The sequence below is a fragment of the Somniosus microcephalus genome, chromosome 3 (genome assembly GCF_052327205.1).
Source record: "Somniosus microcephalus isolate GS21.2 chromosome 3, FLI_Smic_1.0, whole genome shotgun sequence".
NCBI lineage: Eukaryota > Metazoa > Chordata > Chondrichthyes > Squaliformes > Somniosidae > Somniosus > Somniosus microcephalus.
The window spans coordinates 267,951,011-267,976,726 of NC_140989.1; the positions used below are offsets into that span (position 1 = coordinate 267,951,011).

The 25,716-nt window shown below is 44.6% G+C and overlaps 1 protein-coding gene across 3 annotated transcripts in view; it reads left to right on the forward strand.

Annotated features, from left to right (window-relative positions):
* Positions 1-25,716, forward strand: part of LOC147121905 (fibronectin-like) — a 119,570-nt gene that overhangs the window by 63,939 nt on the left and 29,915 nt on the right. For all 3 annotated transcript variants that reach the window (XM_085982443.1, XM_085982444.1, XM_085982445.1), the window contains 5 exons: positions 5,047-5,307; positions 5,704-5,964; positions 11,801-12,061; positions 12,309-12,596; positions 22,266-22,508. In XM_085982443.1, coding sequence (XP_085838569.1) covers positions 5,047-5,307; positions 5,704-5,964; positions 11,801-12,061; positions 12,309-12,596; positions 22,266-22,508 — 1,314 coding nt within the window. The remainder of the gene's footprint in view (positions 1-5,046; positions 5,308-5,703; positions 5,965-11,800; positions 12,062-12,308; positions 12,597-22,265; positions 22,509-25,716) is intronic.

Below are 25,716 nucleotides of genomic sequence, written 5' to 3' on the forward strand. Positions count from 1 at the left end.
GTAACTTTGCATAGTTAGTTCCTGTTTGTCTCCACTCAGTAAAGACCTGTTATAACCAACTCCTGCAGTCCGTGTCTCAATTACACACGGACATATTACGGACTTTACAGTGGGGACGAGTAAGTTCGAACTCACCTGCAGTGTTGCATCATCTCACAGGGATCTCACCCTGAGAGGAGGTTTCTTGGAGGTCGAAGTCTGAGCAACGGGCGTCGACCGTGGGCAACCGCCCAAGGATTCATCGGTGTTCGGAGAATTGCGGGAGAGGCTGTGGAGAGCTGAGCTTGGCTCCCTAGTTAAGGTGTTCCAGCAAATCGTGCTGGTAGCAGGTAGTGCGCTGACCCTTCCGGACTGTGGCGGGCTCGAGCTCGATCGAGCGGCTCTACAAAATGGGCCGCACAGCGTCGCCGGGAAAAGAAAAAAAAGAGAGAGGGTGGAGCGCACAGGGCGCGGTCGGTGCTCAAGAACCAGGCAGCGGAGAGAAAATAAACGGGGGGACGGAAAGTGAGACGCGCCGAAGCCGCGGGTCGCCGCCATTACCCTGTAGAGCGCTAGGAGCAGCGTGGCAAGGGGAAGGAGGAAAAGCGCGGGAGGCGCCATTTTATCCCATTGGGGAAGGAGGAAAAGCGCGGGAGGCGCCATTTTATTCCATTGGGGAAGAAGAAAAAGCACGGGAGGCGCCATTTTAAATCACCCAAGATGCCGAAAAGTGGCAGTATCACTGCTTTCGACAATGAGGTAGAAGACTGGACCACGTATGTGGAAAGAATTGAAGTGTACTGCAAGGCAAATGAGGTGGCCGATGGAAATAGAGTGTCGGTATTATTGAATTTGATGGGCGCGAGTACGTACGGCCTATTGCGGAATTTAATTACCCCAGCTAAACCAATGGAGAAAAGTTTTGAGGAGATTGTTAATATCTTATAGGAACACCTAAACCCTACACCGCTGCTGATAGCAGAAAGATTCAAGTTCCATAAAAGAAACCAGCACAAAGATGAGAGCAATGCTGACTATCTTACGGAACTACGCAAGTTATCGAAGCACTGCCAGTTCGGAGCAGGACTGGCAGACACCTTACGGGATAAGTTTGTCTGCGGGCTCCAGAGTGAAGGAACCCAGAAACGACTACTTTCGAAAAAGGACCTGACGCTAGAACAGGCTTTCAGCGTGGCAGTATCCTACAAAGCAGCAGCACGGGGAGCTGCGGAAGTACAACAGAAACCACAAGAATACAGTGCTAACGAAATGGTGTATGGAGCAGAAAAGTGCTATCGCTGCGGCAGAACAACCCATGAGTAGAAGGACTGCTGGTTTAAGGACAAAGTATGCAGGCAATGGGGAAAAATGGGACATATAGCAAGAGTCTGCAAGTCGGGAAAGAAAACCAACACTACAAGAACTACTAAGGAAAAGTACAAGAAAGTAAACAAAATGACAGACGGTAGTTCGGAAGATCAGGAGAGTGATAACGACTCCGGGAGCAGGAGACTAAGTTGTCTAAAGTTACACAACGTGATCGCAAAGGAGAATCACCGAACTATGTGGGTCACCCTCATGATAGCAGGGTCCCAAGTAAAGATGGAATTAGATACAGGATCAGCCCTAACTGTCATGAATCGACGAGACTATGAGCGGCTATTCTCACACATACCCTTAAAGGACACGTCCATTGTATTGAAGACATACACGGGGCAAAAGGTCTACCCCAGAGGAAAAATAAGGGTGCCAGTTAAACATAACGGCAAGGAAACACAAACTATATATGTATATACTACAAGATGGAGGACCACCATTATTGGGACGTGAATGGATCCGAAAAATACAATTGGATTGGCATTCCATTCAGGCGCTAACTGTGACTGACAAAAAGGATGATGACGTCGCACCTGGACGTCTGTCACAAATTCTAACTGACGCGGAAGAGGTGTTCCAACAAGGACTTGGGACTCTAAAAAGGAGTAAAGGCAACGATAAAGATCGAAGATAACGCAAACCCAAAAATTTTTAAGGCCAGACCGGTGCCATACGCGATCCGCCCAGCCGTTGAAGCTGGACTGGAGAGTCTGGAGCATTCGGGTGTGCTGTCCAAGGTGGACTGGAGCGAGTGGGCCACACCCATTGTTCCTGTAATGAAGAAAGCATTGAGCAGCACGCCTGGGGAGCTGAAGAAGGTTCGCATCTGTGGGGACTTCAAGGTGACTGTGAACCCAGTCCTGCACACAGTACAATATCCACTTCCACGGATAGAAGACATTTTCGCCTCACTATCTGGAGGGAAACGTTTTACAAAGATTGATCTGGCCCAAGCGTATCTACAAATGGAGGTGGAAGAAGCAGCTAGGAAATACCTCACGATAAACACTCACAAAGGCCTTTACCAGTACAATCGACTGGTATTCAGGGTAGCATCAGCCCCGGCTATTTGGCAGAGGGCGATGGAACAAGTCCTGCAAGGGATCCCGGGGACCCAGTGTTATTTGGACGACATCCTGGTTACGGGCGAAAATGAAAGTGAACACCTTGCCAACCTGGAGCAGGTGCTCACGAGATTACAGGAATATGGGCTACGAGCCAACCGCCCCAAATGCGAGTTCTTCAGGAGACAAATCTCGTATTGTGGCCACATGATTGATGAGGAAGGGTTGCATAAGTCGCCGGACAAGATTGAGGCTGTAGTCAAGGCTCCAGCACCGGAAAATGTGTCGCAACTGAGGTTGTTCCTCGGGTTGGTGAACTACTACCATAAGTTCTTGCCGAATTTATCTACAATTCTGCACCCACTGAACGCCCTGCTGCAAACTGGAGTAACATGGAAATGGAGTGATGAGTGTAAGCGTGCCTTTCAGGAATGTAAATGCCTAATCACTTCAAAAGAAGTATTGGCCCACTACAACCCAACACTACCGATTCGGTTGGCATGTGATGCGTCACCCTACAGCATTGGAGCAGTGCTGTCACACAAATTCCTTGACGGTTCAGAGAGGCCAATAGCCTTTGCGTCGCGCTCGTTAACCTCAGCCGAGCGTAACTACGCCCAGATTGACAGGGAGGCCCTCAGCCTGGTGTGGGGGGTGAAGAAGTTCAATCACTATCTGCACGGGCAGAAATTCACCCTACTGACTGATCATCAGCCCCTGGTCTCCATTTTTAACCCAAAGAAGGGCGTTCCGGTGATGACGGCGCAACGGCTGCAAAGATGGTCACTTTTTCTAGGGGCACATCAGTACGACATAGAGTACAAGGGTACGAAACAGCATGGAAACGCTGATGGGCTGTCGCGCCTACCGTTGCCTACGGTAGAAGAAGCACCTGCAGTGGACCCTGTTGAGATATTGCATGCGACCATAGTCGAATGTTTGCCTGTTACAAACTCAAGTATAGAGAAGGAAACCCGAAATGACCCAACACACTCTCGGGTCTATGATTTGACGGTGAAGGGATGGCCAGCATATGGCGACTCACTGTTGCCAGCATTCTCGCCAAGGAGAGAACAGCTGTCAGTGTGCCGGGGGACCTTGATGTGTGGATCCCGAGTGGTAATTCCAACCAAGTTGAGAGATAGAGTGCTCAATGAGCTTCATGAGGGTCATCTGGGAGGGGTAAAAATGAAGAGCCTAGCCAGGGCGTTTGTGTGGTGGCCGGGAATCGATAAAGAAATCGAGGATATGACCAAGAGATGCATAAGATGCCAGAAGGTCCAAAACGCTCCACCACAGGCCCCGCTACATCCATGGGAGTGGCCCTCATCTCCATGGCAATGGGTACACATTGATTTTGCTGGTCCATTTATGGACTCAATGTTTCTAATCGTTGTGGACGCCCATTCGAAATGGCCAGAGGTCATTAAAATGTCCTCTACCACCACGGAGAAAACTATTGCAGTCCTAAGGACCATCTTCGCCAGGAATGGGTTGCCAGAACAGATTTGCTCCGACATTGGGCCACAGTTTGTGTCTGAGGATTTCCGGAGGTTTCTGAGGAATAATGGGGTGAAACATTACACATCTGCCCCATATCATCCAGCCACAAATGGATTGGCTGAGAGGTTTGTTCAGACCTTTAAAAAGGCCATAAAGGCAATGTATAATGACGACATACCACTACAACACAAGGTGGATAATTTCTTGTTTGCTTACCGGAATGCGACACATGCAGTCACCAACCAAGCTCCAGCCGTAATGTTCTTCAACCGAAGGCTAAGATGTCGCCTGGATTTGCTCAAACCAAACATAAGACGAGATGTTGAGGATAAGCAATTCCAGCACATAAATGAGAAGCCAACCAGGAGCTTCAAGATTGGGCAACCAGTCTTGGCCCGCGACTACCGAACAGAAAAATGGCAGCCAGGAACGATATGCACATAGCAGGGACCACTAATGTACACAGTGGACATTGGAGAGAGCATCATGAGACGCCATGCTGACCAGATTCTAGAGTCACAGGAACAAGCCAAACCCATACCACGAGCAGGTGCACCTGGTAATCAACCCGAAATACAGATTGCGTCTACCTCAGAAGCAATGGTATTGGAAGCTGACGAACCAACCAATGACAATGAACCAGAATCAACTCCGCCGCAAGAACAGGATACTCGAGAAAGGCGCTATCCAGTCAGGATCAGGAAGCCTCCTCAAAGACTGAACTTATAAATGATTATTTCAGTTGATGTATATAGTACCCAGAAAATTGTAATTGTAATTAGTTATTATTTAGTTGTTAAATGAATGTTATGTACTGTTTATCTAAAAGGGGAGGAATTGTTGTGTATGTACCTTTAAGGGAAGAACTGGTTTTAGACTGCAGTACCGGCAGTGACCACCCCTGTATAAAAGGCCCTAGCAGGCTTCTGTATTTCAGTCTGATCTTACCCTCCGTTCAGTAAAGTACCTGTTAAACTGTTCTCCCGAAGTCCGTGTATTATTGAGGCGCGGACTTTACAATTACAGTAAGGTATTTTAAATAGCACAGTGATATTAAAGTGCTAATTTCGGTTGCAATCTTATTTGTACCAAGCTGAAAGTTGCTTTCCTTTATAAATTATAGCACCATGTACCCCAGAGAGCATCGCTGCTCATGTGGACTGTGATAACAATGCTGCATTAGTATTATGGGAGCCGAGTGATGGGACTGATTTTTACGTTGCTACTGCCGAAGCAATTGATGGACATGTACACACATGCAATGCAGTGGGGACCACCTGCGAAATGTTTGACCTGCACTGTGGACAGTCATACAACATAACAATAATGGCTGTTAATGAGATATGCAACAGTTCAGAAAGTGCACAATTTAGCATTCAAACAGGTAATTTTATTGTTCTTTTATTCTCCAACAATGCTATGTTCACTACAAACCGTTAACATCCAATCTGGACTATGATACCGTAACAGCTGGTGTTACAGGTGTTAAGTAAGGGAAGTGGGGAAGATTAATATTCATGCAATGCAATGCAATGCAACAAATGCAAATGGTACACTAAGAGCTAAGGTGTAGTCAGGTATTTAATATTACTGTAACAGCAAGATATGAATAATGTGCTTGTGTTCAAAGTTTATTTTTTGTTCTTAAAATAAGTTAATTTGAACTAAAAAGATTATTAGAAGATGTTTTAAACATCACAATACAATCAGAGTGCTAATTTCTATAAGAATGTTGTGCTGAATAATGTATAAACTTACCTCCTCCCCAAAATAATTACAGGACCATGCACTTCAGAGAATATTTCTGCTTACGTGGACTGCGATACTAATACTGCAATAGTATCATGGGAGCCGAGCAATGGGAGCGATTTCTATATTGCAACTGCAATGGGAATTGACAGTGATACACGCTCGTGCACTGCAACAGATACAAGCTGTGAAATATTTGACCTGCAGTGTGGACAGTCATACAATGTAACAGTTGTAGCTGTTAATGAGATATGCAACAGTTCAGAAAGTGCAGCAAAGAGTTTTCAAGGAGGTAACTAGTTCTATCTATACAGTATTGTTCTGTTTAGGCTGTTAACCTAGACTTTGTTGTCTTTTTTATATCACACGACAAAAAAATCCATTTACTTCCATGGGTGGAATCTTTATCACATATTTCAATGGAGAACACAAAGATTATGTCATTGTTTAAGTGATATTTTACTGCATCTAATACTTGTGATATATTACTGATGGTCCTGGCTATAGTGCATACAAACACATTACAGATGTGTATATCCAATATACAAATTTGTTATTTTAAGGAATCCATTTCAGAACCAGAATATTGGCTGTCTGTAATAGGTGACAAACTATAGCAGAAACAAGACATTCTCATGACTTTGTAAAGAACAAACTTGAGGCTTTAGGGAATTGCAAAGTCATCTGAGCCCAGCGATCGTATTGCTATTGCAATTTTTTCAGCACAATATCCAAGCCTGCTGTTTTTTCTTTAATGATTATATACCCATTTGCTATTTGGATTTGTTCTGGTCATATGACAGGATGAAAGATTAATTGCGTGGTTGCGGGTTGCCTGTGTGTGTGTGTGTGTGTGTGTGTGTGTGTGTGTGTGTGTGTGTGTGTGTAGTTTGCAGAAAAAATATTGTGACTAAATTTGGAAAGACAATTCTTTTTTCTTTCCTTAATAGTTTAAATTTTTCTGATGGCCTGGCGTGTGTGTAATGGCAGTATGAAAAATATTTGGAAGAAAATCTTAAGAGCCTTTTTACGATTGTGATGAACTTGTTCAAGGTCTAGGTTAAGACTGTGATGAAATATTCCATTCATCACTCATTGGTATTCTCTGCCTGTGACTGTGGTTGGTTTCAGTTTCATTTCCCTTACCACAGTTCCGTTTCCTCACCATTGTATTGTACTGTGTGTAGGGCTCCGCCCATACCTGGCCCCTATGTAAGCTGGCCCAGCCTGCATCACATCCAGTACGGCAGACCTCTGGATGGAAGATACCTCTCCTGTGTGTTACCTTCTAAGTCAATAAAAGCCTTGTTTTGTTTCGCTAACATCGAGTCTCGGATTTATTGAGGCACATCAATTTTATTGACTTAATTTTCAACACAATGGATCAACTCTTGAAACCCGAACGTTTGGATTTGGACCAACATGCTTCGGACGCATCGGCACGCTTCGGACACTGGTTTATGTGTATGGAATTCTTCCTGGACAATTCCGCAGCCGTCAAAGACACTACGGACGCTGCGAGTATGAAACGCGGAATTGGGTAAGCCACCGGGTTTACCCCCTCATCCAAGACGCCGACACGTACCCGGCCACCTGCGACATCTTAAAGGCGCATTACCAGCAGCCTACGAATGAGGTGTATGCTAGGCATCTGCTCGCTACTCGCGCACAGCGACCTGGGGAATCGGTGGAGGAGTTCCTAGGCACCCTGAAAACGCTTGGCAAAGACTGCAAGTGCCAAGATGTAAAAGCCGCAGTGTACACTGACGAGCTTGTTCACGATGCCTTTATCACAGGCCTCAGCTCCACTTACATCCGGCAGAGACTGCTGGAAAAAACGGGATTGGACCTGAAACAGGCTGCGGACACAGCACGATCCCGGGATGTGGCCCAGAGAAACTCGGACGCCTACTCTTCAGCCCACGCCGTCCACGCCGCCACGTGTGCACCAAGGGCGCCGCCATCTTGGAAGGCATCTTCCCCGCCCGGCAGCCCGACACCGTCAGGGCCCCGCTCTCCCCCCAGAAGCCCTACGACAGCCGCGACGCGTCGGGGACCCAACTGCTACTTCTGCGGGCAGCTGAAGCACACCAGAAACCCGTGCCCGGCGAAAGGCACCACCTGCTTTAAGTGCGGTAAGAAGGGGCACTTCGGGAAGGTGTGCAGAGGGAACCCCGCCGGAAAACCCGCCACCGCCACGTGTGCGCCGTGGGAGCGGCCATCTTGGACGCCATCCTGCCCGACCTCGTGGGGTCCGCCATCTTGTGAGCAGACAGCGTGGACGCCATCTTGTCTCGATCAGGGCCCTACAGTGGCATCGGTCACAGTGGACCAGACCAGGCCGCACCCGCTATCCAAATCAATGGTGGACATCGAGGTAAACGGGTGCGGGGTTAAATGTTTAATTGACAATGGAAGCACGGAGAGTTTTATCCACCCTGAACTGGCACAACAACTCTCCCTAAAGGTGGTCCCTACTCGGGGTACCATCTCTATGGCTGATAAAACCCAGACATCGACCATTATGGGTTACTGCACGGTACAATTGTCTGTTAACGGAACTGTATACGATAATTTTAAAGTACTAATCATGAAGAATCTATGTGCGAGTGTGATCTTGGGCCTGAATTTCCAGTGCTACCACCAAAGCATCACGCTCAATTACGGTGGGTCCCAGCCGCCCCTCACAGTGTGCGGTCTGGCTACCCTGAAGGTAAAGCCGCCTTCGCTATTCGCGAACCTTACCCCTAACTGCCGGCCAATAGCGACCAAAAGCAGGAGGTACAGCTGGGAGGACAGGCGGTTTATCGCGACCGAGGTAGACAGGCTCCTGAAAGAGCGCATTATTGAACGCAGCAACAGCCCGTGGCGCGCCCAAGTGGTAGTGGTAAGGGGTAGCGAGAAGAAACGGATGGTGATCGACTATAGCCAAACGATCAACAGGTACACCCTACTAGACGCCTACCCGCTACCCCGCATATCAGAAATGGTGAACCAAATCGCCCAATACCGGGTGTTCTCCACCATCGACCTCAAGTCAGCGTACCACCAGCTTCCTATCAGACCAGAGGACTGCCCGTACACCGCCTTCGAGGCGAACGGACGCCTCTACCAATTCCTCAGAGTCCCCTTTGGGGTGACGAATGGGGTCTCGGTCTTCCAGAGGGAGATGGACCGCATGGTCGATGACCACCACTTGCAGGCAACCTTCCCCTACCTCGACAACGTCACCATCTGCGGCCACAACCAGCAGGATCACGACTCGAACCTCGAGAGGTTCCTGAAAACCGCACAAAAACTCAACCTCACCTACAACGAGGACAAGTGCGTTTACAACACCATGCGCCTCTGCATACTAGGCAGCGTGGTGGAGAATGGGGAAATCGGACCAGACCCTGACCGATTGCGCCCCCTACGGGAGCTGCCCCTGCCCAACACTCCCAAAGCCCTGAAAAGGTGCCTGGGGTTATTTTCTTATTATTCCCAATGGGTCCCCAACTACTCCGACAAAGCCCGCCCCCTCTTGAAAGCATCCTCTTTTCCGCTCCCTGCTGAGGCCCACGCCGCCTTCAAAAGCATTAAGCGGGATATTGAGCGGGCCACGCTACAGGCAGTGGACGAGAACACTCCCTTTCAAGTGGAAAGTGATGCGTCTGACTTTGCCTTGGCGGCCACCCTCAACCAGGCGGGGCGGCCCGTAGCTTTCTTCTCGAGGACCCTCCAAGGGCCCGAGATCAGACACTCCTCCGTGGAAAAGGAGGCCCAAGCCATCGTGGAGGCAGTGCGCCACTGGCGCCACTACCTAGCCGGCAAACGCTTCACCCTACTTACCGACCAGCGGTCGGTAGCGTTTATGTTCAATAATAAACAGAGGGGGAAGATTAAAAATGATAAGATTCTTAGGTGGCGGATCGAGCTCTCCACCTTCGATTATGACATCATTTACCGGCCAGGGGCCCTTAACGAATCCCCCGACGCCCTCTCACGAGGGATGTGTGCCAGCGCCACCGGGGATCGGCTACAGACCCTCCACAACGACCTCTGCCACCCAGGGGTCACGCGGCTGTTCCACTTCATAAAGTCCTGCAACTTACCCTACTCGATTGAGGAAGTTCGGTCTCTGACCAGGAACTGCCGCACTTGCGCTGAGTGCAAGCCTCGGTTCTACCGCCCAGATAGAGCCCACTTAATCAAAGCTACATGGCCCTTTGAGCGGCTCAGCTTAGATTTCAAGGGCCCCCTCCTGTCCATCGACTGCAATGTTTACTTCCTGAACATTGTGGACGAATACTCCCGTTTCCCATTCGCCCTCCCCTGCCCAGACATGACCAGCGCCACGGTCATTAAATGCCTCAACAGCCTGTTCTGCCTGTTCGGTATGCCGAGCTACATCCATACGGATAGTGGGGCGTCCTTCATGAGTGAAGAGCTACGCCAGTACATGCTGTCCAGGGGGATCGCCACAAGCCGTACCACCAGCTACAACCCCCGGGGTAACGGTCAAGTGGAGCGAGAGAACGGGACAGTATGGAAAGCAGTCACTCTAGCTCTAAGGACCAAGGGCCTCCCTATCTCCCGCTGGCAGGAAGTCCTCCCAGATGTGCTCCATTCGATACGGTCGCTATTGTGTACTGCCACTAATGCCACGTCTCCTGAGCGAATGTTTGTCTTTCCCCGGAAATCCACTTCAGGCGTATCCATGCCGTCATGGCTCTCCACCCCGGGTCCGGTATTCGTGCGAAGGCATGTGAGGGGCCACAAGACGGACCCTCTCGTGGAGTCAGTGCACCTACTCCACGCCAACCCCCAATACGCGTATGTCCGGCACGCCGACGGAAGGGAGGACACCGTGTCCATAAAAGACGTCGCCCCAGCCGGTAACGACAACAACCACGACAACAGCAGCAACGATCACAACAACTCTTACCCACCCACTACTCTTTCATCACCCCCGGAAGAACATCGACCAATGGTACCCCCACCAACTACCCCTTCAACAACCCTGGCGGCACCCCCGGCAGAGACCCAGGAGGCCACCGGGGACCTATCAAACCCCCGAACAGACTAAATCTATAGAAGGGGTGAATGTGATGAAATATTCCATTCATCACTCATTGGTATTCTCTGCCTGTGACTGTGGTTGGTTTCAGTTTCATTTCCCTTACCTCAGTTCCATTTCCTCACCATTGTATTGTACTGTGTGTAGGGCTCCGCCCATACCTGGCCCCTATGTAAGCTGGCCCAGCCCGCATCACATCCAGTACGGCAGACCTCTGGATGGAAGATACCTCTCCTCTGTGTGTTACCTTCCAAGTTAATAAAAGCCTTGTTTTGTTTCGCTAACATCGAGTCTCGGATTTATTGAGGCACATCAATGACATCCTTGCAGTATGACTCAGTGGCCCCACTCAAGCTCAATTGTTTAGCTGGCAAACCCTCAACCAACTCAAATGGCCACAATCGACTCTCTGCCGGCAAAACTAAAGAAAGATGTATATACAGTATTTAATATTTCATTTGATTAGACTTTTATTTAGCAATATAGACCTAGATTGCAAGAGGCAGAGCACCAAAGGGTAAGCAGAAGAGAACATCTCACCTGATCAGCCAGCTGTGATGATCTACCAGCTGAGACGCACCCTCACAAACTTTTCGTCTAAACACTATGCATTGAAGTGTTCCTCACTCCACGGCTGAATTCAATAATGTTGTGCCATTTATTTTGGCTGTTAAGCAGCTCATTAACTATTTGAGTAATGCAAATCCAATGTACTAACAGGTGCAATATTATAGTCCAATATTTGGCGATTGGCACTTGTGAATTCACAAATAACTCATTGGAAAAGAGCAAAATGGCTGCCAGCCACCATTTTAATTCATGGCAACTGAATGTGGAGAGCAAATTTTGAATTAATTTCCTCCTTTCATAGCAAAATATATCTCTAATTTATTAACACATTGCAACGTGTTCCTAGCTACCTGTACACTATTATTAATCTAAGAATTACTTTCAACAAATATTGACCACTGCTGCTTTAAGACTTGTGGTGTAAAACTATTTACATCTACCTTGCTTTCCTCAAGTACAGCACATTCTGGAAATAACAAACCTTTTTTCAACCTTCTAGTACCATGTACTCCAGAATATCTTGAAGCTGATGTGGACTGTGCAAACAACTCGATGTTACTGTCATGGGGTCACAGTGATACAGCAATATCATATATGGCATTTATAAATGCTAGCGGTGAAGACCTACTTCATTGTGACACAACAAACACAAGTTGTCACATTCAACATTTGAGTTGTGCCACCAAATACAACATTTCTGTTTACGCTTTTAATGGATTTTGCACAAGTATGCTTAACGGTTCTTACGAAGTTGGTACAGGTAAATATACTATTAGCACCATCAATTATTGCATTTTGCTTGAGATCTTCTATAGTAAACCAAAAAACTACCTCTTTAATACAAAAAAAATGCTTATCCGTTAAAGGTCTAATTATCGTTAGCTTTATACAAATCCATAATATGAATTGGCACATAAGTAACAATGGTCTGAGCAATTTTAATCTAGCTTAATTTGACTGTTGTTTAATTCATTTTACTCTGTTATTTAATCCTTTTTGTTGTGTAGTCCCATGTCTGCCAGAGGACATTCAAGCTACGTTAAACCCTGCCAGTAATGGCGTACAAGACATAGACGTCTTCTGGAAAGGCAGTCACTGTGCTGAAGACTATGAAGTAGATATAGAGGGACAAATTGAACAGGATCCATTCTCCATGTATACTTTGTGTTCATATTGGACACCCAGAACGTTTTTCCAATTCCCAGTTCCTTGCAGTGCCACATACAACATTACTGTCACAGCTAGAAATCCAGCAGGAATCAGCAGCGCAAGCATTCCCTTATCTGGTATCACCGGTAAGTAAAAGAATGAAAAATAAAACATAATTTCCAGTATGTAAAATCTAGCCATCACTGGGAATTAATTTCTAACATTCTATACTCTTTAGACTTAAAAAAAAAAGTTCAGTTACATGAAAATAAACACCCATCATTTGGTCTAGTAATTTAATGATACCCTTTTGTAACTGTAATAGAACCATAGAATGTTATAACACATCAACAGGTCATTAGTCCCATCAAGTCTGTACCAATATTTATTTTCCTTATGAAGCACCCTATCCAATTGTGCTTTCCTGACTGTTCCATACACTTCAATATTGCTGCTTTTCAAGCAAATACCTAAATCCCTTTTTAAAGAATTTAAAGAAAGACTTGCATTTATATAGCGCCTTTCACGACCTCAGGATGTCCCAAAGCGCTTTTCAGCCAATGTAGTAGTTTTGAAGTGTAGTCACTGTTGTAGTGTAGGAAACGTGGCAGCCAATTTGTGCACAGCAAGGTCCCACAAACAGCAATGTGATAATGGCCTGATAATCTTATTTTAGGTGTTGGTTGAGGGATAAATATTGGCCAGAACACCCCTGTTCTTCTTTGAAATAGTGCCATGGGATCTTTAACGTTCACGTGAGGGGGCTGATGGGGCCTCGGTTTAACGTCTCATCTGAAAAACAGCATCTTTAACAATTCAGCACTTCCTCAGTACTGCACTGGAATATCAGCCAAGATTTTGTGCTCAAGTCTCAAGACTTGAACCCACAACCTTCTGACTCAGAGGTGAGAGTGCTACCCACTGAGCCACAGCTGACACTTTGTTTTGACATCAGGTTGTGGCAGACAATTCCACATTCTAACCATCCTTTGTGTGTAAAAAAAATCTTGCCTCCTTTTTAATTCTTTTCACAATTATTTTAGATTTATCCCTTTTACCATCTCAGTAATCAATGGAAACAATCTATCAATATTCACCTTATTGTAGCTGTTACAAATACGGGTCTTCCATTATTGCCTTCATGGGTACAGTGGTGTCGGTCATTCCTGCAAGTGGTCTGAGCATCTTACCTTTATGGGAGTTGACTCACACTGCCCTATTTCTACTTGCACGATAGTGCAACTGAGATGTAACAATAGTATCCTCTTGTGATCTGAACGGAATATGCATGCCTTTCACAAAAAAGCAAGCACTTCATGAGACAAAGTCTAATATGAATCAGTAAGCTACTTCATTTGACAGTAAGGTAACGGACTCACTTAATTCAATCTGTACAAATTATCGTCATGCAATAATACAAAATAAAGAATCTGTCACACTAGCCCACATCAGTAGGTTGTCTTACTTGACTTAAACAAGATGACTTTGGGGTCATCCTCCAGGATTTCTAAACTCTACGCCTCAGCGAAAGCCCCCCCAACTTCCTCTTTAACAAATTTGACTGCCTTTGCAGCCTTGCTATTTCAAAAAGCCTGTCTCCCTTTTTAAATCTTTTTTTCCCACAGTCAGGGATCAAAGGATTTTTCAACAGTGTGAGGTGTATTTCAGTTACCTAGACAAGCTATTTAATTGCTTATTGTTTAGTCTCTAGAGAGCAAATAGCATTTAGCATATTAACCACATTTCATCTAGGTACCTTTTTTAAACTTGTAGGAATACATTTTGCTTAAATCCCAACATTAAAAGTACCTATTTTATTCAAATTATTATTTCTATGAAAATGTAGTGAAAAATCCAGAAATACTAAAAAAGACCTTCATAATCTAAAAGACCTCTACCAGAGCTAAACTTTGTCAGCTCCAACTCTGAACTTCACAAGTCTCTCTTCATAATTGTAACCCCTCATCCCTGGTAACATCCTAGTGAATCTAGACTGTGCCATTGCCTTCATATCCTTCCAATAATGGAGTACCCAAAATTGTACACAATATTCCAACTGTGCCCTAAGGTCTTTTAGAAGTTCAACATTTTCTATGCTTTTGTATTCTTTACCTTCAGATGCAAAATAATTTTTCTGTTTGCCTTTTTATGGCCTTATCTACTTGTGTTGCCACTTTTTAATCGCATGTGTATCGACACACAAACGTCCCTCTGCTTATCTACTCCATTTAAAATCTTATCATTTGAGGTGTCGTCTCTTTCCTCAATCTTAGCCCCAAGATGTATTACTTCACATTTTTGTACATTGAACTGCATCTGCCACCTATCTATGTCTTCCTGTGGTCTTTCACAATCTTCATCACAATTTGCTCTTTGCTGCAATAAACCAAAACTAATCCCACTACCCTGCTCACTCCCCATAATGCTATATCTTCCTCTGCTTCAAATATTTATTTTCTCTTTTCTTTAAAAGATGGAATAGTCTTTGTCTCATTTATTCCCTGTGGCAAAGATTTCCACAATGACTCCTCATCACAGGCTCCCCAATCAGAAGAAACAGTCTTTTCCCATTTGACCCTTCATAATTTTTAAAATCTCCATTACATCTCCTCTTAGCCTCCTTTGCTCCAGTGGAAATAATCCCACTATTTTAAGCCTCTCCTCATAACTATAGTTTCTCATCCCTGGTATCATCCTAGTGAACTGACACTGTATGTTCTCCATGGCTTTAAGATCCTTTCTGAACTGCACTTTGTCCTCTAACTATGGCCTAACCATTATCTGTACAGATTTATGATTTTTGTTGTTGTTATACTCTACATCCTTATTTATAAAATCCAGAGATGCTATTGCCATATTTTATGGTTTTATCTACCTACATTTGCACTTCCAAGGAATTATTTATTTCCACCCCTAGGTCTCTGTTCCTCCACAGCCTTCAACACTGCCTATATTCCCATTCCTTGTTTTTCTTTCCAAAATGCATTACCACACTCCACATTAAATTGCCTGCTACCCTTGCTATTCCTTAGTTCAATCCAAAAGGATTCTATTTGGACCACTACTCTATTTAAATCCTTCCACTCTAGCGTTATGATTTTTTGTCCCATTAATCACACTCCTCCCTTTCTTCCTTCCCTAACCGTCCTGAAGATCTTATTTTGAGCTATATTTAATTGCCAATCCTGACCCAGCTTCAGCCACATTTCTGCCATTACTATTATGTCATGATAATTTTGTGCTGCTCTCAATGAACCTGCCGACTGTGAAACTGTATCAGCAGATTTTGATGCTCACTGGAATATCGGACAGATGTTTTCCAGAAAGAACACCATGCACAAAACAATCTGTTATAAGTGACTTACTTTGTATTGGAAAATTAGGAGCCAATCTTCCCTGAATTAACAAAGTGCCATGAAACACTGAGCTACTGAATTAAATCAGTATTTGTAGGGAAATGGTGTTAGGGAAATTGACGGGATTGAAGGCCGATAAATCCCCAGGGCCTGATAATCTACATCCTAGGGTACTTAAGGAAGTGGCCCTAGAAATAGTAGATGCATCGCTGGTCATCTTCCAAAATTCTATAGACTCTGGAACAGTTCCCATGGATTGGAGGGTAGCTAATATAACCCAAATATTTAAAAAAGGTGGTAGAGAGAAAATGGGGAATTATAGACCGGTAAGCCTGACATCGGTACTGGGGAAAATGCTAGAGTCCATTATAAAAGATGTAATAGCAGAGCACTTGGAAAACAGTGTCAGGATCAGACAAAGTCAACATGGATTTACAAAAGGTAAATCATGCTTGACTAACCTACTGGAATTTTTTGAGGATGTAACTGGTAAAATAGATAAGGGAGAACCAGTGGATGTGGTGCATTTGGACTTTCAGAAGGCTTTCGATAAGGTCCCACATAAGAGATTAGCGTGCAAAGTTAAAGCACATGGGACTGGGGGTAAGGTACTGACTTGGATAGAGAACTGGTTGGCAGACAGGAAGCAAAGAGTTGGAATAAACGGGTCTTTTTCCAAGTGGCAGGCAGTTACTAGTGGGGTACCGCAGGGATTGGTCCTAGGACCCCAGCTATTCACAATATATATAAATGATCTAGACGAGGGAACTAGATGTAATATCTCCAAGTTTGCAGATGACACAAAGCTGGGTGGGCGTGTGTGCTGTGAGGAGGATGCCGAGAAACTCCAGTATGATTTGGACAGGTTTGGTGATTGAGCAGATGCATGGCAGATGCAGTATAATGTGGATAAATGCGAGGTTATCCACTTTGGTGGCAAAAACAGGAAGGCAGATTATTATCTGAATGGCAACAGATTGGGAGAAGGGGAAGTGCAATGAGACCTGGGTGTCCTTGTGCACCAGTCGCTGAAGGTAAGCATGCAGGTGCAGCAGGCGGTTAAGGCGGCAAATGGTATGTTGGCCTTCATAGCGAGAGGATTCGAGTACAGGAGCAAGGATGTCTTGCTGCAGTTGTACACGGCGTTGGTGAGACCACACCTTGAGTATTGTGTGTAGTTTTGGTCGCCTTATCTGAGGAAGGATGTTCTTGCCCTGGAGGGAGTGCAGCGAAGATTCACCAGACTAGATGCAAGAAGGATGTTCCCGATGGCAAGGGAGTCCAGAACCAGGGGTCACAGTCTACGGATAAGGGGTAACATAAGAAATAGGAGCAGGAGTAGGCCAATCGGCCCCTCGAGCCTGCTCCGCCATTCAATAAGATCATGGCTGATCTGATCCTAAACGCCAATCTACTATCACAGAACCATCTCCTAAATCTAACAGAATTAGACACACGAAATAGGAGCAGGATCAGGCTACACGGCCCCTGGGTCCGCTCCGCTACCCACAGGGCCATGTCTGATCCGAACCTAGACTCGTGTCCAAATTCCTGCCCGCTCCCCGTAACCCTTAATTCCCTTTACTTCTAGGAAACTGTCTATTTCTGTTTTAAATTTATGTAATGATGTAGCTTCTACAGCTTTTTGGGGCAGCATATTCCATGGACCTACCACCCTCTGAGTGAAGTAGTTCCTCCTCATCTCAGTTTTGAAAGAGCAGCCCCTTATTCTAAGACTATGCCCCCTAGTTCTAGTTTCACCCATCATCGGGAACATCCTCCCCGCATCCACCCGATCCAACCCCTTCACAATCTTATATGTTTCAATAAGATCACCTCTCGTTCTTCTGAACTCGAATGAGTAGAGTCCCAATCTACTCAACCTCTCCTCATATGTCCATCCCCTCATCCCCGGGATTAACCAAGTGAACCTTCTTTGTACTGACTCGAGAGCAAGTAAGTCTTTTCTTAAGTATGGACACCAAAACTGTATGCAGTATTCCAGGTGTGGTCTCACCAATACCTTGTACAACTGAAGCAATACCTCCCTATTTTTATATTCTATCCCCCTAGCAATGAAAGCCAACATTCCATTGGCCTTCTTAATCACTTGCTGCACCTGCATACTAACCTTTTGAGATTCGTGCACCAGGACCCCCAGATCCCTTTGTACTTCAGTACTTTCCAGTTTCTTGCCATTAAGATAATAACTTGCTCTACAATTTTTCCTGCCAACGTGCATAACCTCACACTTTCCAGTATTGTATTCCATCTGCCAAATCTCTGCCCACTTACTTAGCCTGTCTATGTCCCCTTGCAGGTTTTATGTCCTCCTCACTCACTACTTTCCCTCCCATCTTTGTATCATCTGCAAACTTTGATATGTTACACTCGGTCCCCTCCTCCAAATCGTTAATATAGATTGTAAAGAGTTGTGGACCCAGCACTGACCACTGCGGAACACCACTAGTTACTGATTGCCAGTCTGAGAATGAACCATTTATCCCAACTCTCTGCCTTCTGTTAGATAGCCAATCCTCTATCCATGCCAGAATATTACCCCCAATCCTGTGATTTTTTATCTTAAGCAATAATCTTCTGTGTGGCACCTTGTCAAATGCCTTTTGGAAGTCTAAATACACTACGTCCACTGGTTCCCCTTTATCCACCCTATATGTTACTTCCTCAAAGAACTCCAGCAAATTTGTCAAACATGACTTCCCCTTCATAAAACCATGCTGACTTTGTCCTATTAAATTATGATTATCCAAATGTCCTGTTACTGTCTCCTTAATAATGGACTCCAAAATTTTACCTACCACAGATGTTAGGCTAACCGGTCTATCGTTTCCAGCCTTCTGTCTACTGCCCTTTTTAAATAAGGGCGTTACATTAGCAGTTTTCCAGTCTGCCGGGACCTTTGCTGAGTCCAGGGAGTTTTGGAAAATTATTACCAATGCATCCACAATCCCTACCGCCACTTCCCTCAAGACCCTAGGATGTAAGCCATCAGGTCCAGGTGATTTATCCGCCTTGAGTCCCATTATTTTACCGAGTACCACTTCCTTAGTGATTTTGATCATGTTTAGCTCCTCCCCCCCATAGCCCCCTGTTTGTCCAGTGTTGGGATATTCTTAGTGTCTTCTACTGTAAAGACTGATACAAAATATTCATTCAGTGTTTTTGCCATCTCCATATTTCCCACCATTAATTTCCCGGTCTCATCCTCTAAGGGACCAACATTTACTTTAGCCACCCTTTTTCTTTTTATATAACTATAAAAACTCTTACTATCTGTTTTTATATTTTTTGCTAATTTACTTTCATAATCTATCTTCCCTTTCTTAATCAATCTTTTTGTTATTTTTTTGCTGTCTTTTAAAGTTTCCCCAATCCTCTATCCTCCCACTAGATTTGGCTACCTTATATGCCCTTGTTTTTAGTCGAATACTATCCTTAAATTTCTTTACTTAGCTACGGATGGCTGTCTTTTCTTTTACACCCTTTTCTTCTCAGTGGAATATATTTTTTTTGGAAGTTGTAAAATAACTCCTTAAATGTACACCACTGATCATGTATCGTCTTACCCTTTAATCTATTTTCCCAATCCACTCTACTCAATTCCGCTCTCATACCTTCATAGTCTCCTTTATTCAAGCTTAGCACGCTTGTTTGAGATCCAACCTTCTCACCCTCTAATTGAATATGGAATTCAACCATGTTATGGTCACTCATTCCAAGGGGATCCTTTACTAGGACATTTTTAATTAATCCTGTCTCGTTACACAGGACCAGATCTAAGGTTGCTTGCCCCCTGGTCGGTTCAGTTACATACTGCTCAAGAAACCCATCCCTAATACACTCAATGAACTCATCCTCAAGGCAGCCCTGCCAAATTTGATTTGTCCAATTAATATGATAGTTAAATTCCCCCATAATTATAGATGTTCCCTTATTACAAGCCTCAACTATTTCCTGATTGATACTCTGTCCAACAGAGTTGCAACTGTTCGGAGGCCTAAAGACTACGCCCACTAGTTTTTTCCCCTTATTCCTTATCTCCACCCAAACTGTTTCATTATCCTGATCTTTTGACCCAATATCATTTCTCTGTATTACAGTGATTCCTTCCTTTATTAACATAGCCACCCTACCTCCCCTTCCTGATCGTTAAATAACCTGGTATGTTTAATTCCCAGGCAGTCACCCTGCAGCCATGTTTCTGTAATGGCCACAAGATCATACCCATATGTAGTTATTTGTGCCATTAACTCGTCTATTTTGTAACGAATGCTACGTGCATTCAGATAGAGAACTTTCAAATATGTTTTGTGACACTTAGTTCCTGCTTTTACCCTTTTTATTACTTTACCTTTTACTCCATACCTTCTGCCGCTTCCTGACATGCTCTGGTTTTTAATTTCCCCTCTGCTACCTAAGTCTAAGTCTATGACCTTCTCTGTTGTCATTTTTATTATTTGCTCTCTAGGAACCTCCCCCCCACTAGTTAGTTTAAAGCCCTCTCTACAGCTCTAGTTATATGATCCGCCAGGACTCTAGTCCCAGCACTGGCCAAGTGAAGCCCGTCCCAACGGAACAGCTCCCTCCTGCCCCAGTACTGGTGCCAGTGTCCCAGGAAGCAAAATCCATTTCTCCCACACCAGTCTTTGAGCCACACATTTAACTCTCTAATTTTATTTGTCCTAGCCAAATTCGCTCGTTGCTCAGGTAATAATCCAGAGATTATTACCCTTGAGGTTCTGTTTTTTAATTTGACCCCTAGCTGCTCATGCTCCTTTAACAGAACCGGCTTCCTAGTCCTATCTACGTCGTTTGTACCAACATGGACCACAACAACTGCATCCACCCCCTCCCACTGCAAGTTTCTTTCCAGCCCAGAGGAGATGTCCTTAACCCTGGCACCGGGTAGGCAACACAGCCTTCGGGACTCTTGCTGCCGGCTGCAGAGAACTCTATCTATCCCCCCAATAATACTATCCCCTACCACTACAACATTTCTATTTACTCCCCCCTCTTGAATGGCCCCCCGTTCCACGGTGCTGTGGCCAGGTTGCTCATCCTCCCTGCAGTCTCTGCTCCTGTTCCCACAGGGAGTAAGAACCTCGAACCTGTTGGACAAGAGCAAGGGCTGCGGCTCCTCCAGCTCTACCTCCTGGATCCCCGTACCTGCCTCACTCATAGTCACACCGTCCTGTCCCTGACCATGGGCTACATCTGAATTAATTAATTTCATAGGTGTGACCACCTCCTGATACACAGAGTCCAGGTACTTCTCCCCCTCCCTGATGTGTCGCAGTGTCTGAAGCTCAGACTCCAGCTCATCAACACTGAGCTGGAGTTCCTGTAGCAGCAGACACTTGTCACAGACGTAATCACCGTGAGCCTCAATGGGGTCCACCGGCTCCCACATCTCGCAACAGTAACACATCATCTGCTCCATTCTATGTAATTAATTACTTTTTTTTATTGTTAGTTATGGACACCCTCTGCCCGATTTTAGATGTTAGTATCCCCTTTAATTAATTGGATTTAAATTAAATCAATCCCTCTAATTACACCAGTTAAATGATTTACCAACAGTCACTCTGCACCAGAAAGGCCTTATTTACTACAACCCACAGAGTTAAAGTTTGAAAAGAGCACCTAAGACCCCACTTACCCTAACTCTCACTTACCCAAACTCACAGCACTCTCTGCTGACTCGCACTCAGTGCTTGCTCGCACCAGCACTGGTCTTTTTATGCTGTTTGTTTGTTTACAGCCAAATGAGCCACCCCTGCTGATTGGTTAGAAAACTGGTTTCCACTGCCTGCTGTGCCAATTTACTCCTACTGCAGTGTAACCTTGTTTTACTCTTCTTAAACCAACAGAATCCCAAATATTTAACTTTTCCCCTTTACTTAAACTGCTTAAGTAATCTTATCAAGAATGATTTAAAGAGAAATAACAATTAAAGAACTCTCACACATACCCAAACTCACAGCACTCTCTGCTGACTCGCACTCAGTCATTTACAACTGAGATGAGGATGAATTTCTTCACCCAGAGAGTGGTGAACCTATGGAATTCTCTACCACAGAAGGCAGTTGAGGCCAATTCATTAAATATATTCAAGAAGGAGTTAGATATATTACTTAAGGCTAAAGGGATCAAGGGATATGGGGAGAAAGCAGGGACAGGGTACTGAATTTGGATGATCAAACATGATCTCATTAAATGGCGGAGCAGGCTCAAGGGGCCGAATGGCCTACTCCTGCTCCTATCTTCTATGTTTCTATATTAACAGTGCTGTGGCTAAATATTATAAAATGGTTTACTGCATACGATTGTCCAAAAATCAGGCAGTAAATCAACCACTGGACCAAAGTCTCATGCAAAAAGTAAACATTGTAGTTTGTATTATATATAGCAATTTTAAATAACTCTTTTTTGTTTCAGTTCCTTGCTCTCCAAGCAACCTTATTGTTTCTTTGGAAAATGACACACTGTTCATCTCATGGACGGAGTCAATTTACGCCACAGAGTATATTGTGTACGCAGTTTCTAATTCAGAAAGGAGCGAGATATGCAGAACACCAGTATTCGCTTGTGAAGCTCCAAATGTTCAGAAAGACATGATTGAAATTGTTGCTTTAAATTCTGCCGGTGAAAGTGAAACCAGCAAAATCAATTTCCTACAAGGTAAGCTTTCCTGCCCTAAAGATGAGTCATAATCAGTAAAGGTTTATTTTAACATATATTTAAAAAACCTGTTGTATAACTACCAGCAGATCTCTCTAGGCATTTTTCATAGTAAGCCAGAGGATATACCGTACTGTTTTATAACAATAGGGTGTTATGCCATGAAACACATAATGCACCATCAAGATCAATGGTGACTGAATTAGTCACTTTCCACTTTTATTACACAGTATTCTGTGAGTTTAACCGTTGCTTTGGGGATAGAACTCTGCTTATTATTCTATGAAAACTGTAAATGAGTAGCATTTATTATTATACTTATTCTTTTACCTATGTATTTAATGTGACTCACTCATCGAAACATAGAAGATAGGAGTAGGCCATTCGGCCCCTTGAGCCTGCTCCGCTGTTCAATGCGATCATGGCTGATCATCCTAATTCAGTACCCGGTCCCTGCTTTCTCCCATACCCCTTGATCCCTTTAGCCGTAAGAAATATATCCAACTCCTTCTTGAATATATTTAATGAATTGGCCTCTACTACCTTCTGTGGTAGAGAATTCCACAGGTTCATCACTCTCTGGGTGAAGAAATTCCTCCTCATTTCTGTCCTAAATGGCTTACCCCTTATCCTTAGACTGTGACCCCTGGTTCTGGACTCCCCGACCATCGGGAACATCCTTCCTGCATCTAGTCTGTCCAGTCCTGTCAGAATTTTATAAGATTCAATGAGATCCCCTCTCATTCTTCTAAAGTCCAGCGAGTATAAACCCAATCGACCCACTCTCTTCTCGTACGTCATTCCTGCCATCCCAGGTATCAGCCTGGTGAATCTTCGCTGAACTCCTTCCATGGCAAGAACATCCTTCCTCAGATAAGGCGACCAGAACTGCACACAATACTCAAGATGTGGTCTCACCAAGGCCCTGTACAACTGCAGCAAGACATCCTTGTTCCTGTACTCAAACCCTCTCGCTACAAAGGCCAACATACCATTTGCCTTCTTAACCGCCTGCTGCACCTGCATGTTTACCTTCAGTGACTGGTGCACAAGGACACCCAGGTCTCGTTGCACTTCCCCTTCTCCCAATCTATTGCCATTCAGATAATAATCTGCTTTCCTGTTTTTGCCACCTAAGTGGATAACCTCACATTTATCCACGTTATATTGCATCTGCTATGCTTCTGCCCAATCACCCAACCTGTCCAAATCATCCTGGAGTTCCTCGGCATCCTCCTCACAGCACACACACACACCCAGCTTTGTGTCATCTGCAAATTTGAAGATATTACATCTAGTTCCCATGTCTAGATCAATAAAATATATTGTGAATAGCTGGGGTCCAAGGACCGATCCCTGCGGTACCCCACTAGTCACTGCCTGCCGGAAAAAGACCCGTTTATTCCAACTCTTTGCTTTCTGTCTGCCAGCCAGTTCTCTATCCAAGTCAATACCTTGCCCCCAATCCCATGTGCCTTAACTTTACATGCTAATCTCTTATGCAGGACCTTAGCGAAAGCCTTCTGAAAGTCCAAATACACCACATCCACTGGTTCTCCCTTATCTATTTCACCAGTTACATCCTCAAAAAATTCCAGTAGATTAGTCAAGCACGGTTTACCTTTTGTAAATCCATGTTGACTTTGTCCGATCCTGTCACTGTTTTCCAAGTGCTCTGCTATTACATCTTTTATAATGGACTCTAGCATTTTCCCCATTACCGATGTCAGGCTTACCGGTCTGTAATTCCCCGTTTTCTCTCTACCACCTTTTTTGAATAGTGGGGTAACATTAGCTACCCTCCAATCCATGGGTACTGTTCCAGATTCCATCGAATGTTGGAAGATGATCAGCAATGCATCTACTATTTCTAGGGCCACTTCCTTAAGTACCCTAGGATGTAGACTATCAGGCCCTGGGGATTTATCGGCCTTCAATCCCATCAATTTCCCTAACACCATTTTCCTACAAATACTGATTTCTTTCAGTTCCTCCCTTTCATCAGACCCTATGTTCCCCGACATCTCTGGGAGGTTATTTGTGTCCTCATTTGTGAAGACAGAACCAAAATATGTATTTAATTGGTCTGCCATTTCTTTGTTCCCCATTATAAATTAACCTGATTCTGACTGCAAGGGACCTATGCTTGACTTCACCAATCTTTTTCTCTTCACATATCTATAAAAGCTTTTACAGTCAGTTTTTATGTTCCCTGCAAGCTTACTCTCATATTCTATTTTCCCCTTCTTAATTAATCCCTTTGTCCTCATTTGTTCAATCCTAAACTGCTCCCACTCCTCAGGTTTACTGCTTTTTCTGGCCAATTTATATGTCCTCTCCTTGGACCTTATGCTATCCCTAATTTCCCTTGTTAGCCACGGTTGTCACCTTTTTTGTTTTATTTTTATGCCAAACTGGGATGAACAAACTCTGTAGTTCATCCATGCGGTCTTTGAATGTTTGCCATTGCCTATCCACCATCAACCCTTTGAATGACATTCCCCAATCAATCCTACCCAATTCGCGCCTCAGACCATCGTAGTTTCCTTTATTTAAATTCAGGACCCTAGTCTCTGAGTCAACTACTTCATTCTCCATCTTAATGAAGAATTCTATCATATTATGATCGCTCCGACCCAAGGGGCCGCTTACAACAAGATTGCTAATTAATCCTTTTTCATTACATCATACCCATTCTAAGCTGGCCTGATCTCTGGTTGGTTCCTCGACATATTGGTCGAGGAAACCATCCCGTAAACACTCCAGGAATTCCTCCTCCACAGTATTGTTACTAATTTGATTAGCCCAATCTATATATAGATTAAAGTCACCCATGATGACTGCTGTGCCCTTATTGCACGCTTCTCTAATTTCACTTTTAATGCCATCCCCAACCTCCGCATTACTGTTTGGAGGTCTATATACCACTCCCACTAACGTTTTCTGCCCCTTGGTATTTCTCAGTTCTACCCATACAGATTCCACATCATCAGAGCAAATATCCTTCCTTACAATTGTGTTAATCCCTTCTTTAACCAGCAATGCTGCCCCACCTCCCTTTCCTTTTTGCCTATCTTTCCTGAATATTGAAGTGTCCCCGAGTTCCCACATAGCGCAGGAGGAGCATACCACGGGACCGGGCTGTCCTGCCATGACTTACCCTTTAATTAATTGAAATTAAATTAAATCAAATCAATCCCACCAATTA